This window comes from Carassius auratus, chromosome 11, assembly GCF_003368295.1.
Source record: "Carassius auratus strain Wakin chromosome 11, ASM336829v1, whole genome shotgun sequence".
In the NCBI taxonomy this organism is placed as follows: Eukaryota; Metazoa; Chordata; class Actinopteri; order Cypriniformes; family Cyprinidae; genus Carassius; species Carassius auratus.
The window spans coordinates 17,122,865-17,141,074 of NC_039253.1; the positions used below are offsets into that span (position 1 = coordinate 17,122,865).

An 18,210-nucleotide genomic window follows, 5' to 3' on the forward strand; every position below is an offset into this window, starting at 1 on the left:
GGGAATCAGAAATGGAAATTCCAAATGTACAACAAAATATGACAATTTTTATTACATTGTGATTAGCAAGGATTATTTTACCCTCTTATGAAGGGAGTAATACATTTATGAAAATGGATTTAATACTTTTCAGCTAATGAAAGCCCTGTGGAAATTTTCTGAAGGTTAACTATATACTGCTGCGTTCAAATTAGACTTAATTGTGCTATGAGTAAGATCTTGTCCTGTTCATTTTAATCAGGCTGAAAAGTAAATGAATTAAAAGTCCTGCCTTTGAAAACAAACAATCAAAAAAAAATAGCATTGCTAATTTATGAAAACTGAAATAGATGTTGTTTTAATCACATTTTATCTCTTAACTTTGAACATATAAGGAGCTATTCTGATATATAGACAAAAATTTTATTTGTGGTACTCAAGAAGAGCTCAGCAGTTGAAGTCAAAACTTGCATTAATTAGATGGTTCCACTGACCAACCACAGCTCTAATGCTCTAGGTTAAGAGATGCATATTCATGATACATGTATTCAAATGCACAGACATGACCGACAGACTCAATCCCATTCACAAGAAACCAAACCCCCACCTCTATTAGCCCTTTAATTACAAAACGGTGCAGCTGTATTAAAGGTTTGTTTAGATAAAGGACAGCATCTGCTGAGATTAGCAGTACATTATTCTTAGAAAGCAGAATAAAATGTTAAAACAGAAGACCCTCAGAAATACAGTGACATTTAGGTTCCATGTAGTGCATCTACTACCGTTGCTGTTCAAACACTGTGTTCGTCATTTTGGATCAATAAGATAAAAAAATTTGGATCAGGTCCTTTAATATTCCCATAGCATTTGATGAAGAAGAATAGTTCAATTTACTAAATACATAATGATTGAGGTTCACAAGAAAATCTGAATGATCAAGCTGATCAATACTAAGAATCATAACACTGATATGTCTGATATGTATGTCTTATTATTATTATTTTTATCATGTTAATACAGACATTGGAGATGCTGAAGGGGGCACAGTGAAAATGAGTCCCTGCAAATACTCCAGTGGCTCGGAATAAAGACCACAGTCCTCGAAGGAAAATGGTACAAACTAGAACTGAAAATAAAGCAATATTTTTAAGGGAAACAAATGCAATTTCTGTTGGAAAATAGCTATTAATTATTTTTCTAAATATATAAAACAATACTTTTACCTATATAATCATTTGTACAACTTATAACACTAGAATTGCATAATCTGTCTGTCATATATTTATTACAAAAAATACAAGCTACAACAAAATGTTTGTGTATTTTGCTATATTACTTTAGATTTATATAGGCCAATATATATATATATATATGTGACTAAAAACTATTTAGAGTCACTGTAATGCTCTGGGTTATAAAGTACAAAGTAAATTCATTTTAGTAGCCTACGATCAACGGTACACCAAAAAACCTTATTAAAAGCGTAATACACATTTTTTCTATATAAACAGCGATTCGCGTGTTTAAAATTAGGATACTATATTTCCGGGGGAAAGGACAATGCGACACACAATACAATTAAATATCTACGGATTTAACTTCAAATTATCGTTCTTATATACGCAACGACTGAGTGGCATTTCACTGATTTAAATGGGGATTTGTAAGCAAAAGATGGACAGCTATTCATCTGAACAGACGTCATGTCCCTTCAGAAAAATTAATTACAGCCTTCAAAAACGCAGTAAAATCAAACAGCTCGTACAAAGATACTCAGCCTTTTCTTATTGTAATTGCGTTGTGTATTTCAAGAAAGGCGCTGTAGGCTAAAATATATTTTATAATCGTTCGGTCCATATTAAATTTAACAAATACCAGATATATTATCATTTTGCTGATTACCTGTAACGTTACAATATTTGGAGTCTAAGAAAGAGTGGAAACTATGTAGGGGCATTTAAACTGCTAAAAAACAACAAAAAAATGATCTCATATTATCATAAAGTCTACAAAGCGAATCTGGAACGTGCCGCAAACCAAACGTTCCTGAATTCCGATCTACAACGACAAAAATGTATTAGAAGCCCGATAAATACGTTTTTTCCTGAATCCTTGTATTATGGCGCCTTCTTGTGTCCAGTGCCCAACTTCCACGATTATCCCCAAATGAAATAAAGTTATTCACCAAAAAAAATGAAATCTGTCGAGTTTACTCTTCCAAACCTGTATGATTTTCTTTTTGAAACATTAAAAGCTAGGTCAGACAGAAGGAAAGCCTCAGTCGTCATTCACGGTTGTCAACAAAAATATGCAAGTGAATGTTCACTGAGGCTCATTTCATAATATTTTGCAAAGAATATAATTTTGTGTTCCACTGAAGAATCGGTTATATAAAAATAATGTTCACAATATTAACATCATAAACTCTCGTTTTAATGCACAAATATTATACATCTATCCTTCGGTTGGACAAAGCATTAACAAACCAAAGCAATCTTGAAGACAAAACTGGATGTTATGAATAACCAGCAGATGGAGCCATTTACCATGTATAATATATATGTATAGGTCCTGCTAAAAGTGCTCGCCAGACGTGTTTACGTGTATAAAAATACTAGTACAATAAACAGCACACACACACACAAAAATGTTAGTTGTTTTAAATGTCTACTGACCTGTATGGTACCAAAAAAATACCATATCTCACACATTTTCAATTTTTGATTTTTTTTTGTCCATGTAAATAATCTACCAATAACGTTTTGTGTTGGAGGTGCCAATAACAAAAACATAAGCCTATTTAAGTTGTCAGTTTGTTGCTGTTTGTTTTTTGTTTTTTTTCTTCCCTAAATTGTTTCAAACTGATCCGAGCGCTTCATAAAGGCTCTGCTTGAATTAAAAAAAAAAACAAACATGTTGTTTACGCCAAATATAAGCTCAAATTAAGTATCTGCTTTACTTCTTCCAAATTGTCCAGCTCAGAGGCAAATGCAAACCGTGATAGCCCTCTTAAAATCCATCCATACCTAAGGTACAGATGTGTAACAATTTTTTTTTTTTTTACTTTCTTGAAACACAAGGCATACATGGAAAACAAAATTCCCGGTGTTATTGTATTTCAGAATACATTTGAGGCCATATTTAATTTTCCTATACTTAACATTGCTGAACTATTGAGGTTGATATGGCCACTATATAGGTGCAAAGTCATTGTATAGTTGTAAACTGTATTATTTTTAACAGGGTTTAATTAATTCTGCTTTAAAAAAATCCATTTGAGTATTTAAATGACTGTTTTGAACTAGTTACATGTAGGCCTAACTGAATGACGTAATTTAATTACAAAATAAATGTAACTGTCCTATTTGGGTTTGTGCTTTATTTTTTATATTAACTGTTTTTTTTTTTCAAGGCATTGTTAGGTGCCATTGTGTCCTGTCGAAGCTATGCAAATATTTAATTTAATTTATCAAAGCTATTTAACTATCTTGTTATAAATTATTCGGTCTCAAAATAAAAAAGAGGTGCTAACGTCTTATTTTGTGGTTGCTGTGCTTTAAAACTGAATGATTTAATGATTATAATCTTGAAAGCTGGACAGTAATCAGTGTTGAGAACACACTGTGCTGTAAGGTTAACCCTGCCTGCGTTTAAATGTTTCCAAATGATTAACAGTTGAAAACATTCATTAGAAATTTCGAAAAGTAGCCTAATCAAATATAATCAGTTACATTAATAAAGTAATTGAAATAGTTACGCTATTACATTTTAAATAGGTAACTTGTAATCTGTGACCTATTACATTTCCAAAGTTACCTTCCCAACACTGCTTTCGAGTAACCCATTTAACACTTTAATAGTCACACCTTTATCTGCCAGTGAGCTCTACTACGCACTGTTCTCTGCTCTATACAAAACATATTTAATTTTTGACCTTTCACAGGCATTCCTGATCTCCCCCCAACACTCCATTCAAAATCAGTCATTTCTCACAGCCATTGACAGACCTTTTCTGGTCTCCTATTCTTAAGGTGACTCTCGACTCAAGGCATTCTTGAAGATTGACAGGCCTTGTCAGTGAGTGACAATAGTAGACCCGTTAAGTGAAGCCCAAACCAACCCCCATAATTTCACACGCCCAGTATAAAATGATTTAGTAGGTATTCTGCATGCTAAATGAGATGACTGCTGAATCTCTATTTGCATGTTGTAGGGTTGGAACTAAACTCTGCAGGGCCTCCAGGAATTGAGTTTGACACCTCTGCTCTTGAAGCGAAACCCCCCTTTTGAAACCTTTTTTGTTAAAGAGTGCAGTTTTATTTCCAGAGTGCTACAGCACACAAGCCAGTCTCATCTTTGACAACATGTGGTTTTAACCTTTAGCATGTTGCTGAAAGTGGCAGGACTAAACCTTTTATGGTGTCATTATATGTTCTCAGTTGTGTGTGTCAGGAGGTGTACTCACATTCAAAGAGCAGCTGGATAAGGGACAAGCGTTCTGATAAATGATTTATTTATTGAGGTGCGGAGGTATGTTTATAATGACAAAGGCTGTTTTGATAGATAGGCCTGAAATACTGAAAGTAGTTGTTCAAGCTGTCTGAACAGTTATTGCAATTCATCACAGCCAAAGTAAGTCAGCATTTTCCAGGAAAATAAATAGTTTATTCTCAACTGGAAAACAATTTATTTGTGGATGTCGTTTTGGGTTTCTAAAATAGCATATGTTTCATTCCAAAAAAATTATTAAAGCATTCCCACATCTTCCTTTTATGGGCAACCATATTTGCTCATTTGAGATAATGGGCATAGATTTTGGCCTTATATGATGGAAGACAAATCAATTATTTTGACATTTCAAATGCATTATTTATATGATGGTTAAACTTATTAAAGGAATAGTATACCCAAAACTTTAAGTTTCCTGAAAATATACCCCCTTTTAAAAAAATGTAGCATTACATAACTTGCTCACCAGTGGATCCTCTGTAGTGAATGGGTGCTGTAATGCAAATGTACTGTTGAATTTCTACAAATCTGTTCCACAAGCTTTAAGAAAATATTCCACCTTAAAATGTTTGATTTATTTATTAATTCAAACTTCCAGGCATAAATAAATTAGCCTACATTTAATGGACAATATCTGTGAACTGCGATGTTCAGGGTCGTTCAGGATTTTAAACGGATTTAAATCTGGGTCATTATTTCTTTCATACTTGCTGCTTTGTGTCATAGTTCTATTAATAAATGAATAAATAAATATTAAACAGGACAACTGTTTTCAACATAATAATGGGTTGTTTCTTGAGCAGCAAATCAGCATATTAGAATGATTTCTGAAGGATCATGTGACACTGAAGACTGCAGTAATGATGCTGAGACTTTGGGGAATAAAGGAAACGTACATAGCTATATCCACATTAAAAATTTAATATCAAGACATTCAGCATACAAAATAACTAAAAGTTTAAACCAACAACATATTGTCAGTGCAGATCAAAATATACAAATGTTTTTTTTCTCATCCTCACATGGCGCAAATGAAATCACGTCAGTATAAATACAGTATCATGTCTGTTAATAAATACATTCAAAACATAGATAATCAAATAAATCCTCTGTTAATAAGTTAAAATGCAAAACATATTTTTCGCCGTTTCATTTTGGTCATAGATGCATACTAAAGATCGCTTCAAGGCATAAAAGAGCCAACCCCTAAAACTGCTACACCTGAAAGCTATCACAATAGTGGTTGTTTATTCTTGTTGCTGCCATTTTTACTGAAATTGCAAAATGGTGAAAAATTATGCGCTAAGACATCTACAGTTGGGCATTATAGCCTTCATTTTTTTTTTCATACTTAAAAATGATCTGTGAAAATCATATCATATCATTACACAGTGAAATGGTAAACAGGATTGTGGAAAAACTGCTACTGAATGACTATATCATGTCTTTGTAAATCAAAAGAAATGGAAGAGGATGCAAATCATTCTGTTACCTCCATCAGAAAAAAAAAATGAGAAAGCCCAAAATTGCTTTGTCCAGTTTGTCACACAGTGTCATGCTGAATTTATAGTAATTAAGAGCAGATTTATTTTCTGTTGTTTTTCATGATTGGCCTGGTGGATTAACCGGAGTACAGACAGTACAAATGTTTAACTACTATCTCATGAAACAGCATTCATTGAAAAGAGCGTGCCAAGCAAAGTACCGTAATGTTAAATTAAAGTTGTTGAAATGCCAAATGAGACCTAACTACTCTACTCAAAGCTGCCAAGTCATTTTGTGCCACTTCAAATGTCAAAGCCGTTTAAAAAAAAAAAAAGAAAAGAAAAAAGAGCAAAATCTAAATACAAAACATTATGCAGGGATGAACCTCGTTTAGAACAAATATACCAATTGATATCAATCTGCAGGGCATATGAAATTAAATGGGCATTATATATATACTGGTAAACCATTAAAACATGGTAAATGTCAGTCATTAATTTCCTTCCTATAAAAACCACATAGACTTGTGGAACCAGCATTTTATTTTGCAAGATTGGATCTATCTATCTATCTATCTATCTATCTATCTGGCTGCCTCCCAAAACTGCAATAGTACCGGAGCAAATAACCTGTATTAACACCTCAAAGTAACACTACTGTTAATCTTCTTAAACAGTCTGATCTTAATCTGATCATTCATGAATATTGTTTAAAGACATATGAGGATAGCATCCTAAATCTTTAAATCCAATCCTCATGTTTTGTGCTACTGCAACCGTAAAGCAAGGAAAACAGAAACATCTCTTTGGTAGTGGCACACTGACATACTGCAACTAATCTGAGGAGATGCAGAAAGAAAATGCATGTAAATCAAGCCGGGTTGATAAAGTCCTTTTTTTCCTTTTGTCTATTCCCAGCCAGCTAAAGACAAGACAATGTGCTTTAAACAGAGACTTGTGTGAGTGAAAGTACACTAGTTGGCTACCGTCAGAGTCTACTTCCTTTGGATGTGTGTGTTTCTATCTGAGGTACTCTTCTTCTGAGAGACTGTCCAGACTCTCGTCATCACTGCCTTCCAGTTCTGGAAGATCTCCCCACAGCAGCAAGTTCTGCCCTACGAAAGAGACAGACTTGTATTATTTATTTTTGAAACATTTATTTAAGACTTATGTCTGAAATAATGAAAGTTTTTTTTTTTTTTTACAGCAAAGTACAGCGTTTATTTTAAACAATTATTTTGTTTCCTGCAATTTTTGATCAATTTATTGAATCCTTGCTGAAAAAAAAAAAAAAAAAAAAAAAAAACTATCACTGACCCCAAACTTTTAAACAGTAGTGTATGTGTAGTTAAGATTCATTTCATTTTAAACACACAAGAACTCACTCCTAATTTATACCAAAAAAAAAACTGAAAGATCCGTTAAATTATCATTTGGCAGCATCTTTTGTTGTGAAAAATATAATGTGCTTTTTGGCTGGGTTTCAAACAGTAATGATAAAATTATAATGTAAGGCACATCTTCTAAAAGAAAAAGAAAAAACGTTTAAGGTCTACACTGGCACTCTAAAGCATTTTGGCAATTAAGACTTCCTCAAAGAGTGACAGGCTGGCCCACTCTGTGGAAGGCTTAAATACCGAAATGCATTAGTTTGTCAATCTAGAATTTTACCTTTTAAAATGCATGGCACACCCCTCAAAAAAAAAAAAAAAAAAAGAGAAGAGAAGTGTTTTTAAGTTTTCCCTTTTTTTTTTTTATTCTACAAATGTACATTATACTTTATTATTATTTTTTTATGGCTATGAGCAGATGATATATGAAACAACAGTATGCAATAGCTGACTGATCATAAGCAGAGGGTATAGACATTGTTTTTGCATCAGACGTCCCAAACCTGTTGCATCCAGTCTATTGATGGTGGACACAGCCTCACTGTTGAACATCCAGAAATGACCATTGTTGCAGGACAGCAAGCAGGGCTTGCATGGGGCCACCACGTGATATCCCACAACATTCCCACTAAATATGCAGAAAGAGCCAGACAGACAAACACCTGATTCAAATGCTTTGTGAGGCACAATGAAACAGAACAGCAAATGGCTCAATGTTAACAATGAACATTACCTAAACAAGTTTGATGCCAATATACAAGTCTAAATATGCTGCAGTGAAAATAATGAAAAAAGATAATACACTACCATTCAAAAGTTTAAGTTTTGTAATAAAAGGAAAAACTGTAAAAATGTGAACTTCTATATAACTGTTGTTATTTATTGTAATGAATCTTAAAATGTAATTTGTTCTTGTGATGGCAAAAGTAGAATTTTCAGCAGCCATCAACTCTAGTCTTCAGTGTCAAATGATCCTTCAGAAATTGTTCTAATATTTTGAAAATTATTCTAATATTTATTGGTCAGTATACTTTCCTTCTTATTATTATTAATGTTGAAAACAGCTGTGCTGCCTAATTTTACGGCATCAGAGATACATTTTGTTCATTATTTTCTTATGAATAGAAAGTTAAACTAACAGATTTTATTTGGAATAGAAATCTTTTGTGTAACATTATTCATGCCTTTGTCACTTTTGATCAATTTTTTGCATCCTTGTGGAACAAAATTATAAATGTCCTTAAATTCCTGATCCTAAAATTTTTAACAGTACTCTATATTACCATATTTGTTATTACTAAATGTAATAATTCCATTCACTGTTTATCCTAAACAATTGAGTTAGACCTAATAGTTATTAAAACTTTACCATTTCAAACAAGCAATGTCTCTTAACTTGCATTTGCAGCTTTCAGTCGAATAGTAGCTTGCCACAAAATCAACTGTCCTAAATGGGGAAAACAACACAGACTATTAGAGATCCAACAAAGATTATGATGACCACGTTTATATATATGAAATCTGATCATGGAAACCTCACCTATTTGGTGGTATGTCAGTTGAGAACAACTCTATTTCTGTATCAGCCAAAAGTACTGCTTTCATTCCTCTCATGCACAGAAGACTGTCACAGTATATACAGTTGACTTGCGTTACACACTTATTCTTAAAATTTGAAGTAGACATTGTTGAGTTGAGATCTTCTCAAGTAAAGCTCCTAACAAAACGCCAGGTCCTGTTAAAATTAACAGGATAACAAAGAGTCAGCACTTGCAGTGAAGGCTACAGCAGATGTTTAAAAGACGACCTGCACCTGTGTAGCTAGCTAGCCGTAGCCTGTTTGCACCTGTATTACGTTAGCAGTAACGTTACCTCCAAGATAGAGTCTATTGATCACAAAAATATGACAAAATATGGCCCTTCAAATTAACATAATGGATGTAAATCACAGTAATTACAGGTCATTTTACATTCATGTTAGAAGATGTTAAGGAAAGCTTTCTCATTAAACAGCTAAGTTAGCTAGCTAACTAAAATAGATTCTACTAAACATGCCATAAAACCATTCTTACCTGTTAACGGATATCAGATCGTTCTAGATCTAGATGGTAAAGAAACACATTGTACTACTGTACAATCTCTTTGTAGTCACAACGGGGTTTATAGCTAATGGGTTTGTTTACGTCCGCGTCGTAGCGGATATACACTTCCTGAAAGATTTTCAAACAGGCCGATCTCTAACGCTGATTGGTTCCAAATGACCATATCTCACACATGATTGGTCAGCTCAAATTCCTTAGCTGATTGGTTGCAGTGCCTTTCCGCAAACCACTACTTGAAACCACTAGGGAGGGGAAGTCCGAATCGTTTCTGCAAGTTGGCTCTTTCGAACGTGTCGTTTCAAAGAATTGGTTCAAAAAGTGTTCTGTATTCTATTATCTTATTTGGGTACCCTATTGCTGTTTATTACGTTTATTTTGGCTTAATATTATTCTATATATTATTAGAATTGCCTTTATTGTAATGCATTATATAGATCTCTTGGCTCAAAAGCTTTTTCACGTTTTTTTTGTTTGTTGTTGTTGTTAAAACCATCTCCACAAAATATTATGTTCAGTCTGATGTTGGGTGTTTCAAATTGCTGCTTACTTGTTTTTGGGATAGTCTGTCCTCTACATAAAAGTCATGTAGCTAGTAAGCTAGCACATAACCTGAAAAATCAAACAACACTGAAGATGATATTAATTAAATGCGCTGCAAAAAGGCGAGGTGCAAGGTGTAAATAAGTTTCCAAAGGACTCCGGAACGAGGATACACCATCGGATTTACAAGTATTGAAAGTATTTTTTTCTCACATACGGGGGTCGCATAAATTCTTACACCCTTTTAAGCAAAACATAATTTTCACTTAGTTCGCATAGCAAGTTTGAATGAATGGTTAAATTCGATTTGTAAGACCGGGGTTGTGAACCGGTTCATCTGATTCATTTAAAAGATCCGACTCGAAATGATTCATTCACGAATCAGACATCAAAAAAAGCACATAGACAAAAACAATTACTGATTATTATTAATCGAATTATTATGGACACAACGACGACACAGATTTAAAGGGGAAAAGCAAACAATAAAAATATGACAACGGCAGTTTGTAAATATGTAATGTGATTTAATTCACTCAAGCCTTTAAAATGTGCGCATGCAATTGACATATTAAATAAAACATGATTAATGCCTCAGAAATGTATCTTTTGGCAAGTTGATAGATTCATGTCGTGTCCGTGTGCTGTAACCAATGACAATAGAGAGGGGTTGTTCTTTCTCTTCCACGAAAAAGAGGCGGGGTTTGAGTTTGGGAGAATTCAGAACAGTTCGTAACAGCAAGTCTTGAGGGAGAAATCTGCTAAATGAAACTCGATTTTAGACATGGAAATCGCCTTTTAAGGTAAGCGTCTGATCGATTCAGTTCAACAGTATATGATACGAGCGCATTAGAGAAACCGCTGCGATCCTCCGGATGAAATGCAGGAATCTCCTTAAGGAAAACCCTGCCTGAACTATTCAGAGTCACCAGGGGCCTCTCTGCTTTTCACATCACGTTACTCGACAAACTCCCTCTTCATAGCCTCATTCATTTTAGGAGTATGTTAGTGATTTAAAGTCCCCAACTACCCTGCAGTGTGCAGTATTGGCAGTTCAAAAATGTGTTTTACATGATATGACAACGTTAAAGTGCTCGTTAGCCAATCCTCCCATGTGTGCAGTAGCCTATACTGGAATGTTTCTTTAACGATTTTGAAAAAATAAAAAAATAAAATAAATGGCAGCATGTCAGAATATAATCCACACCTATGATAGGCGTCCTGGGTTAAAAGCACGATGTCATAATGTTATGTGAAATATATTTTACTGTTATGAAATATGACTAAGAATTATTTTTTTTTTCAGTGAGCAGCCTACTAAAATGATGAAATGTCAGAATAATGTCAGATTTCCGCTTCAGATTTTGCTATTTAATATGCGTCACTTTTCATTGTTCAGACTAAACACTGTTAAAGAGGAGCTTTGATGAGGTTGAACGTCTGTTTAAACAAATGAAACAAAACGAAAATATTTTGAGGAAGTTTACTGGAAGGAACTAGTCTTTAGAAATCTGATCCAGTGAACTTTTCTCTGCCCTGTGTGTGTGTGCAGTTTGATGCTGGGAAGTCTTACTCTTGCCTTCATCCAGCAGTGAGAAGCCTCTGTAGCCTCACTCACTCGTCTGCCCGCCGGAGGAAGAAGGCTGAAACTTTTAAGGCGCTGCGACTGATCGCGCGGATGAAACTCTTCTTTTTGGCTTCATTTCCTCGCGTGTTGTCACGGACATATTCAACATAGGAGCCAACGGCAGCTTCATCTAATAATGCAGCGTAATTGATCATCGGCAGGAGACAATACCAATCCACCGCTTTCCATTCCTACCTATTCACTGGATATCTGTAGACGAAGTGCGGGCGAAGAGGCTTTTGTTCTGCGGTGTTTCTTGCTGTGACGGGACTTATTTCGTTTAGAGCAATATGACGTCTCCGGCTAAATTCCGAAAGGACAAGGAGATTATTGCCGAATATGAAACGCAAGTTAAAGGTAAGTGAAATATTTCGCATTCTTCCACGGCTACCATTGCGTTTTGTTGGAAAGGTTATTATCTATAATAATAAAAATGCACAAGTGGTGCAAACGCAGTCGTATAAGCCGAGAAAACCGTTATTTAAGTTGTATGACTTTGTGAGACACAATGCTAGCACTTATCCACATTTGGCAATGTGTCCGAACGGAACGATAGATGTGCGAACGGTCAGTCAGTCAGTCAATCACGTGTGAGAAGCGATATTGTCAATAGATACTAACATTTCAACCAGGTTTTTACTATTCAAAACGGAGTTAATGCGTTTTTTATGTGACGTTTGTGCTGTTTTGTTTCCCCTCAGTCTGCTTGTGTAGGTTATAATGTTAACGTATAGACAAGGCAGGGCGTTTTCTTTTGCCCTGCATGCGTGTCTCTATATGAGCTGGTGTGGTGCTGTCTTCAATTAATTAATTGTGTTTTAAACATGTCAGGTTAGTTGACGTGGATGTTTTACAGTAGGGCAGGGACTTGGCAACCCGTTTAAAGCCGTTTTGAGTTTTATCTGACCGAAAAACTGTTGTGGCTTGGCACGACTGAGCGTGAACGAAGTAAAGGTGTGTGATGCTTTGTGACAGTTCGGTTAAAGCTGTAACCTCCTCCGTTTTATTCATATAACTCTGTGGTAACAGTGTAAAGTATTAGTTTAGAGGCTTGGGTGACGTTTTCCAAAAAACTATTTTTGGAGTAGAAATGTAGCATTGCATGAAGTAACTGTCACAATACACCGCGCATATTTCTTCACTCGCACAGATGTGTGGACTCAACGCGTGTTTTTGTCTCTGTAGAGGGATTCCGTTCCCATAGAAACATCTGTCTGATGAAGTAAAACGAAGCTGTTATTAACTGAAAGACTGATTGAATGATTCACTTCATTAGTGAAGCTTCCTATCATTTTATTCACGCCTATATGTGTGCCTGCTCTTTTGTGTATCTGCCCGGTCACTGGCACTTTGAATAGAGCGACTGAACAGCCCTTGCCTGCTGCTGCTGAGTCTGGGGAACATCTCCATTAATAAGAGCCAGCGAGTTTCTCGTCTATGACAGTTTTCATTCAAGTAGGTCATTGTGACATAAATATTGCTAAACAGAACCAGAGCCTGGTTTATAGTGTCTGCTGTCTAAATGCAAGTTTTGCATAGAAAAAGCTAAAACAGATAAAAGTAGCTTAGTTATGATTGTTTTAGATAGTGTCTCAGCCTGGTCTTACTCTTTTTGGCTTGTTTTAGAAGTGTGTGTGTGTGTGTGTGTGTGTGTGTGTGTATATATATATATATATTATAAAATGTATATATATATATATACACACACACACATATACATATGTATGGTATGTATGTGTGTGTGTGTGTGTGTGTGTGTGTGAGTGTTTATATATTAGGGGTGTATCGGTACACAAAAATCACAATTCGGTACGTACCTCGGTTTTAAAGTCACGGTTCGGTTCATTTTCGGTAAAGTAAGGGAAAGAAATGGAAACATTAAACTACAGGTTGTTCATTACTATAAACTTTTTTTAACAATTTGTTTACACTTTTTTTTAAATACTTTTTAATAAAATATATATAAAATTAAAAAAAGAATAAGAAATAAAATACTGCTGCAAAGTTTTCCACTAAATAAAATACTTTGTCTCAAACCAATATCATATAATAAAATATAATGAAAAATATAAATAAATAACTATGATTACAGTGCAGCATTACCAATACCAGCTTGTAGGCCTGCTCATATTTAAAATATATATATTACTTTTCCAAAGTGTAAAGTTGCAGCATCAACAGTTTCAGTTTTTAGACCTGCTCAGATTTCGTTATTGCTTTGGACCGATCGGAATTAAGAGCAAAGGTCTGTTTAAATCCAGAAGGGAGCTGCGTTTGAATTACAATAGTTTTTTTCTTAGTTGTAGTGATGTTCACACTCACGTGATGCCTTTTGAAAACCTTAGGCCGGTGACACACTGGCATATTGCACCTGTCAAACATAGTCTATTTTGCCTTCAATATTTATGCTCAACATTAAGTATAGATATTGTTGCCGTGAAGACAAGATCCTGGTCTGTTGGCGCCCCCACTGGCGGCCTCCCTCTATGTCACCTACAGTAGCAGCAGCGCGCCAGCACCGCGTCAGGCATGATTTTGTGTAAAGACACAGAAAACACAAAGCAGCCGTCACGCAACTAACACGCAGCAGAAACGGCACGCTCACGCCATGCAGCCAGTGTGTCATCGGCCTTAGAATCAGCTGCAGGGCAGGATTTGTGCTGAACACGGAGACTTCCACCACCGTTTGGAAACACGAAAATGTACCTATGTTCCGCGCATAAAATATTGCATTCGGTCATTCGAGATATATATATATATATATATATATATATATATATATATATATATATATATATATATATATATATATATCTATGTATATATATATATATATATATATATATATATAGATATATATCTATGTATAGATATATATATATATATATATCTATATATATATATATATATATATACATATACATATACATATACATATACATATATATATATATATATATATATATATATATATATATATACATATACATATACATATACATATACATATACATATATATATATATATATATATATATATATATATATATATATATATATATATATATAGGAAATGGAAATTTTTAAATAGTTTTTTCCCTCTCTAAAGTAATGGAAATCTTGATATGAAATCTTAAGTCAGTTGCTGAATATAACGTTGTATGGTTATGCTCAGCTCACTGTTTAGAGAGCTGCAATATCTTTAAAATAAATTTAAAAAATCTAGTATAATTAAAATAGTCACTAAATCAATATTTTATGCATCATTCATTTTCAATCTGAGCTGCTGTCTTTATAAAAAAATATAATAAAAATAAAAACTATTGTCAGTTGTCCTTTTTAGTAGCCTTATCAGTTTTCTGTCTTTTACAAAACTGCAAAATTGAATAATAATTTGCATTGTCACCCCAGAGAAATCTTATTCCCAAAACACCGAACTGCTCTTGTGTAAAGAGAGACTGTGTTTTAGTTTATAAAATAAATGTAAATCTATAAACATGATATTAATTTCACATTAATGTTCCTCCTGCAGCTCCTCTCTCTGGATGCTGTGTCATATCACTTCCTCCTGCCAATTTGAACCCCCAGCCTCCCCCACAAGCAAATCCCTATTACTCTGCCATGTCTGGAAAAAAAATACCTGTAGATCAGTTTGCTCAATAATCTTGATATGACAGGATCTGGAAAGAAGCAATAATAAGCATGATTTCTTCTCTCAGGAATGGCAAGGGCGCACGCTGAAAAATGGCCTAGATTTCAAAAGCAGCTATGCCTAGTGAAACATCGCTGATTTGGCTAAATAATCTGTCATGAATTAGTGGCAGAAGAGGAAGCAGTAATTGCTTGGTGATCCATTTCTGTACTGAGGCAACCAGACATGAGGAAGAAATCTGAAACTGGAGAAGTTATAGAGAGACACATCAAAGCTCTGTACAGTTCTAACTGGATTATCATTGATTAACATCAGCTTTATGCGAAAAATACAGTTTTTCCATTTAAATCATGTTCTTACCCAGTGCACTGGAGTTGGTGCTGCTATCTTAAGCTATTCAAATCCAGTGAATACATGGGCTTCAGACAAACAAAAAATCAACATTCTGACTCTTGTTTGCAAATCTCAATACCTCGGGTTCTCCATTCAGATTTTTATAAAGGAATACATTGAATGGCTCAGGTAAGAGCTTCTCTTACCTGAAAGAACTGAAGGAGATGGAAGAATTGGCGGGAAATGTACAGCTGTTTTTCACCACAGCTGGTTGGAAGGATTAGATAATGTAACTACAGCCCTCAAACATGGGAAGTGACCATTCATAAGAGCTTTCTGAAGCTGTGGGAAAACAAAATGATTGACTGCTCTAATTGGCATTGGTAATAAAAAAAAGAAAGAAAATGCTTTCCCTCTCTTTATGAGCGGTGCCTGATGTGTTTTTAACAATAGAAAGACCAGAAGTGTTTGTACAGATTGTTTTAATGAAGATTTGAGCACAGACGTTTTCTTTATTCATATGGCATAAGTTATTGTAATTTATAGATGGCAGAGAAACCATATAGTGCAAAATAGATTAGGTCAGGTGAGTTTTGTAAATTAATTGTTTTTAATAGTATCTTGACGCCTATGTATGTAGGTCACTGTTGAATTCTTTTTGAAGTGCTGATGCTGGTTTTTGGGGGAGGGTGCGAAAGCCTGCTAACATTTTCCCTCTCAACATATTTCGGCAGAGTTCCTAGCATTTCCCTGTTTGAATGTCAGTAATGACCACGTTCCTCCAGTTTCAAGGCCCAAAACAGACGGTTGCTTTTGAATTCATCTTCTTTGTTCTCGATCTCACTCTTTGACTGCACATTTCTCATTCTGCAACAGCATGTGTTTCTGCTGACAGGCGAAATAGTGAAGTCTTCACAACCCGAGCAGCTGTTATTTGTCTTTATCTGGCAAAAAAGAGATGGAATGAGAATGAGAAAAAACTTGGTTTCATTAGCAGTGTTTTTGTATTTTCAAAACACATCTGGAGCGTTGAGCAGAAAGTGTGAGATATTGATTGGTCGAAGAGACTGAAAGATTCAGAAGATTCAATGAGATACATCAAGATGTATGTGTGTTAACATTAGCAATCTATATATAAACCAAGCTGATTAATTACATATCGATTTTTATATGACAACATTGATAGAATTGATCTCATTGTGATCCCTACTATACATCGATATCGATATTGAAGAAATAGCATTTTGATTAGATATTGCTTTGAAGGATGGCCTTTTTTGCTAGTGATCACTTCAACGCTTATGGCTTGGTTGGTTTTTAGAAAGCGGCAGCACCTCTTCCAACCCATTCCAATATGTTCAGTTAATCTGCGAGGTCGATGATGAGAAAGTCATTTAGGTTTACAGCTCTGCATCAGCCTTTGTTTACCCACGTTGCAGCTGCAACAAATCGTTATGTTTCCACTAATCTCTTTTTGTCCTTTTTAATACCCTTCCCATAACGAGCGTGCCTCAATTAGAACAGGTCAGCATTGATCCGTGACTCCCGCTTTGGCCAAGTCACTTAATGAGTCTGTGCAATGGATGGTGTGCCCAGTGCGTGGCTTGTCCTGAAATAATCTTCCACAGGAAGGATGTTTGTATAAGGAAGAAGAAGAGAGGAAAGAGGGGGAGACAGTGCACAACACACACGCATTGTTGCTATTGTGTGCTTTTGAACTGGACCCCCCCCCCCATTTTTGGACTTCCTGTCAGAGGACCTGGATCAGGGTGAAGGTCTCTGCTGTAATCACAATACCTTGTTGATTTGGTCCAGATCTAAGTTTTTAACATTGAGAGCTCTTTAACCATTGAGTCATCCGTGTTTCCAACATCTGTTAAAGAGCCACACAGATAAGAAATAAAAAGTTATCTGTATTACAGTGTATGATGTAGCTGTCCATCAGTGTAAACAATGTGCAAAGTAATTAAACCAAAAAGTACACGATTTATAAAGTTATTAGCTTCTAAAGTAAGGAGTCGACTCTGAATCGCTGAAACGAGTCATTATAGATTTCAAATCTTTTGCCCATCTCTATGTACGTCACTAGGAGCACTTTGCATAATAATCTCCGCCTACCGTCGTGGGAGAAACGGAACTCTGACCTGTCACCCCCCGCCCCTTCCCCCCCCCCCCCCGTCGGCAGCCTGTCTGCGCTGATCATCATGTACAAACACGTCATTAAAATGAAGTGTAACTCCGTGAATACTCAACGAAGAGACATGAGAGAGATATCTATAGAACAGTGGTTTTCAACCTGTGGTCCGCGGCCCACTATTGCAGGTGGGCCGCCAATTATTTTCTGTTCATTTCCAGTCCATTCTAGGGCTGTGCGATTAAAAGAAAACGTCCTAAAATCACGATTTGAGCGTGCGCATATGCCTAACTCCAGGTTCACACACTGTCTGTGATGCGCCTTTTTTCTGAGCCAATGTTGACGGATCAGAGCATTCTCACTGTGGTTAAAGGCTAGAAATAAAAACGTGCGAAAATAATTCATGTCTAACACATGAGCATAGAGTGAATTTGTTAGTGAACAGGATGCAGTTTAAGT

General features: G+C 35.3%; 2 protein-coding genes across 5 annotated transcripts in view; one reads left to right on the top strand and one right to left on the bottom strand.

Annotated features, from left to right (window-relative positions):
- Window positions 1–5,393: 5,393 nt before the first annotated feature.
- Window positions 5,394–9,587, bottom strand: LOC113111229 (protein FAM72A-like). The gene is made up of 5 exons (XM_026275816.1): window positions 9,436–9,587; window positions 8,904–9,098; window positions 8,733–8,810; window positions 7,867–7,991; window positions 5,394–7,087 (listed from the first exon to the last, which is right to left on the bottom strand). Exons 2-5 carry the CDS (start codon window positions 9,047–9,049, stop codon window positions 6,993–6,995), a joined length of 444 nt encoding a protein of 147 aa, XP_026131601.1. The 5' UTR covers window positions 9,050–9,098; window positions 9,436–9,587; the 3' UTR covers window positions 5,394–6,992.
- A 1,090-nt stretch (window positions 9,588–10,677) lies between these two features.
- LOC113111230 (SLIT-ROBO Rho GTPase-activating protein 2-like) overlaps window positions 10,678–18,210 on the top strand; it is a 94,264-nt gene continuing 86,731 nt past the window's right edge. For 2 of the 4 annotated variants that reach the window (XM_026275819.1, XM_026275822.1), the window contains exons 1-2: window positions 10,678–10,808; window positions 11,558–11,989. In XM_026275819.1, coding sequence (XP_026131604.1) covers window positions 11,923–11,989 — 67 coding nt within the window. In that variant the 5' untranslated portion in view covers window positions 10,678–10,808; window positions 11,558–11,922. The remainder of the gene's footprint in view (window positions 10,809–11,557; window positions 11,990–18,210) is intronic. The other 2 variants (XM_026275820.1, XM_026275821.1) reach the window with 2 other exon arrangements.

Bases quoted from the DNA above. Each gene is read 5' to 3' on its own strand.
- LOC113111229 (XM_026275816.1), bottom strand. From the start codon at position 9,049: ATGTCTACTTCAAATTTTAAGAATAAGTGTGTAACGCAAGTCAACTGT. The intron at 8,811-8,903 runs GTGAGGTTTCCA...TTCCCCATTTAG, and splicing joins ACTGACATACCACCAAATAG to GACAGTTGATTTTGTGGCAA. The intron at 7,992-8,732 runs GTAAAGTTTTAA...CTGCATATTTAG, and splicing joins GACATTGCTTGTTTGAAATG to TGGGAATGTTGTGGGATATC.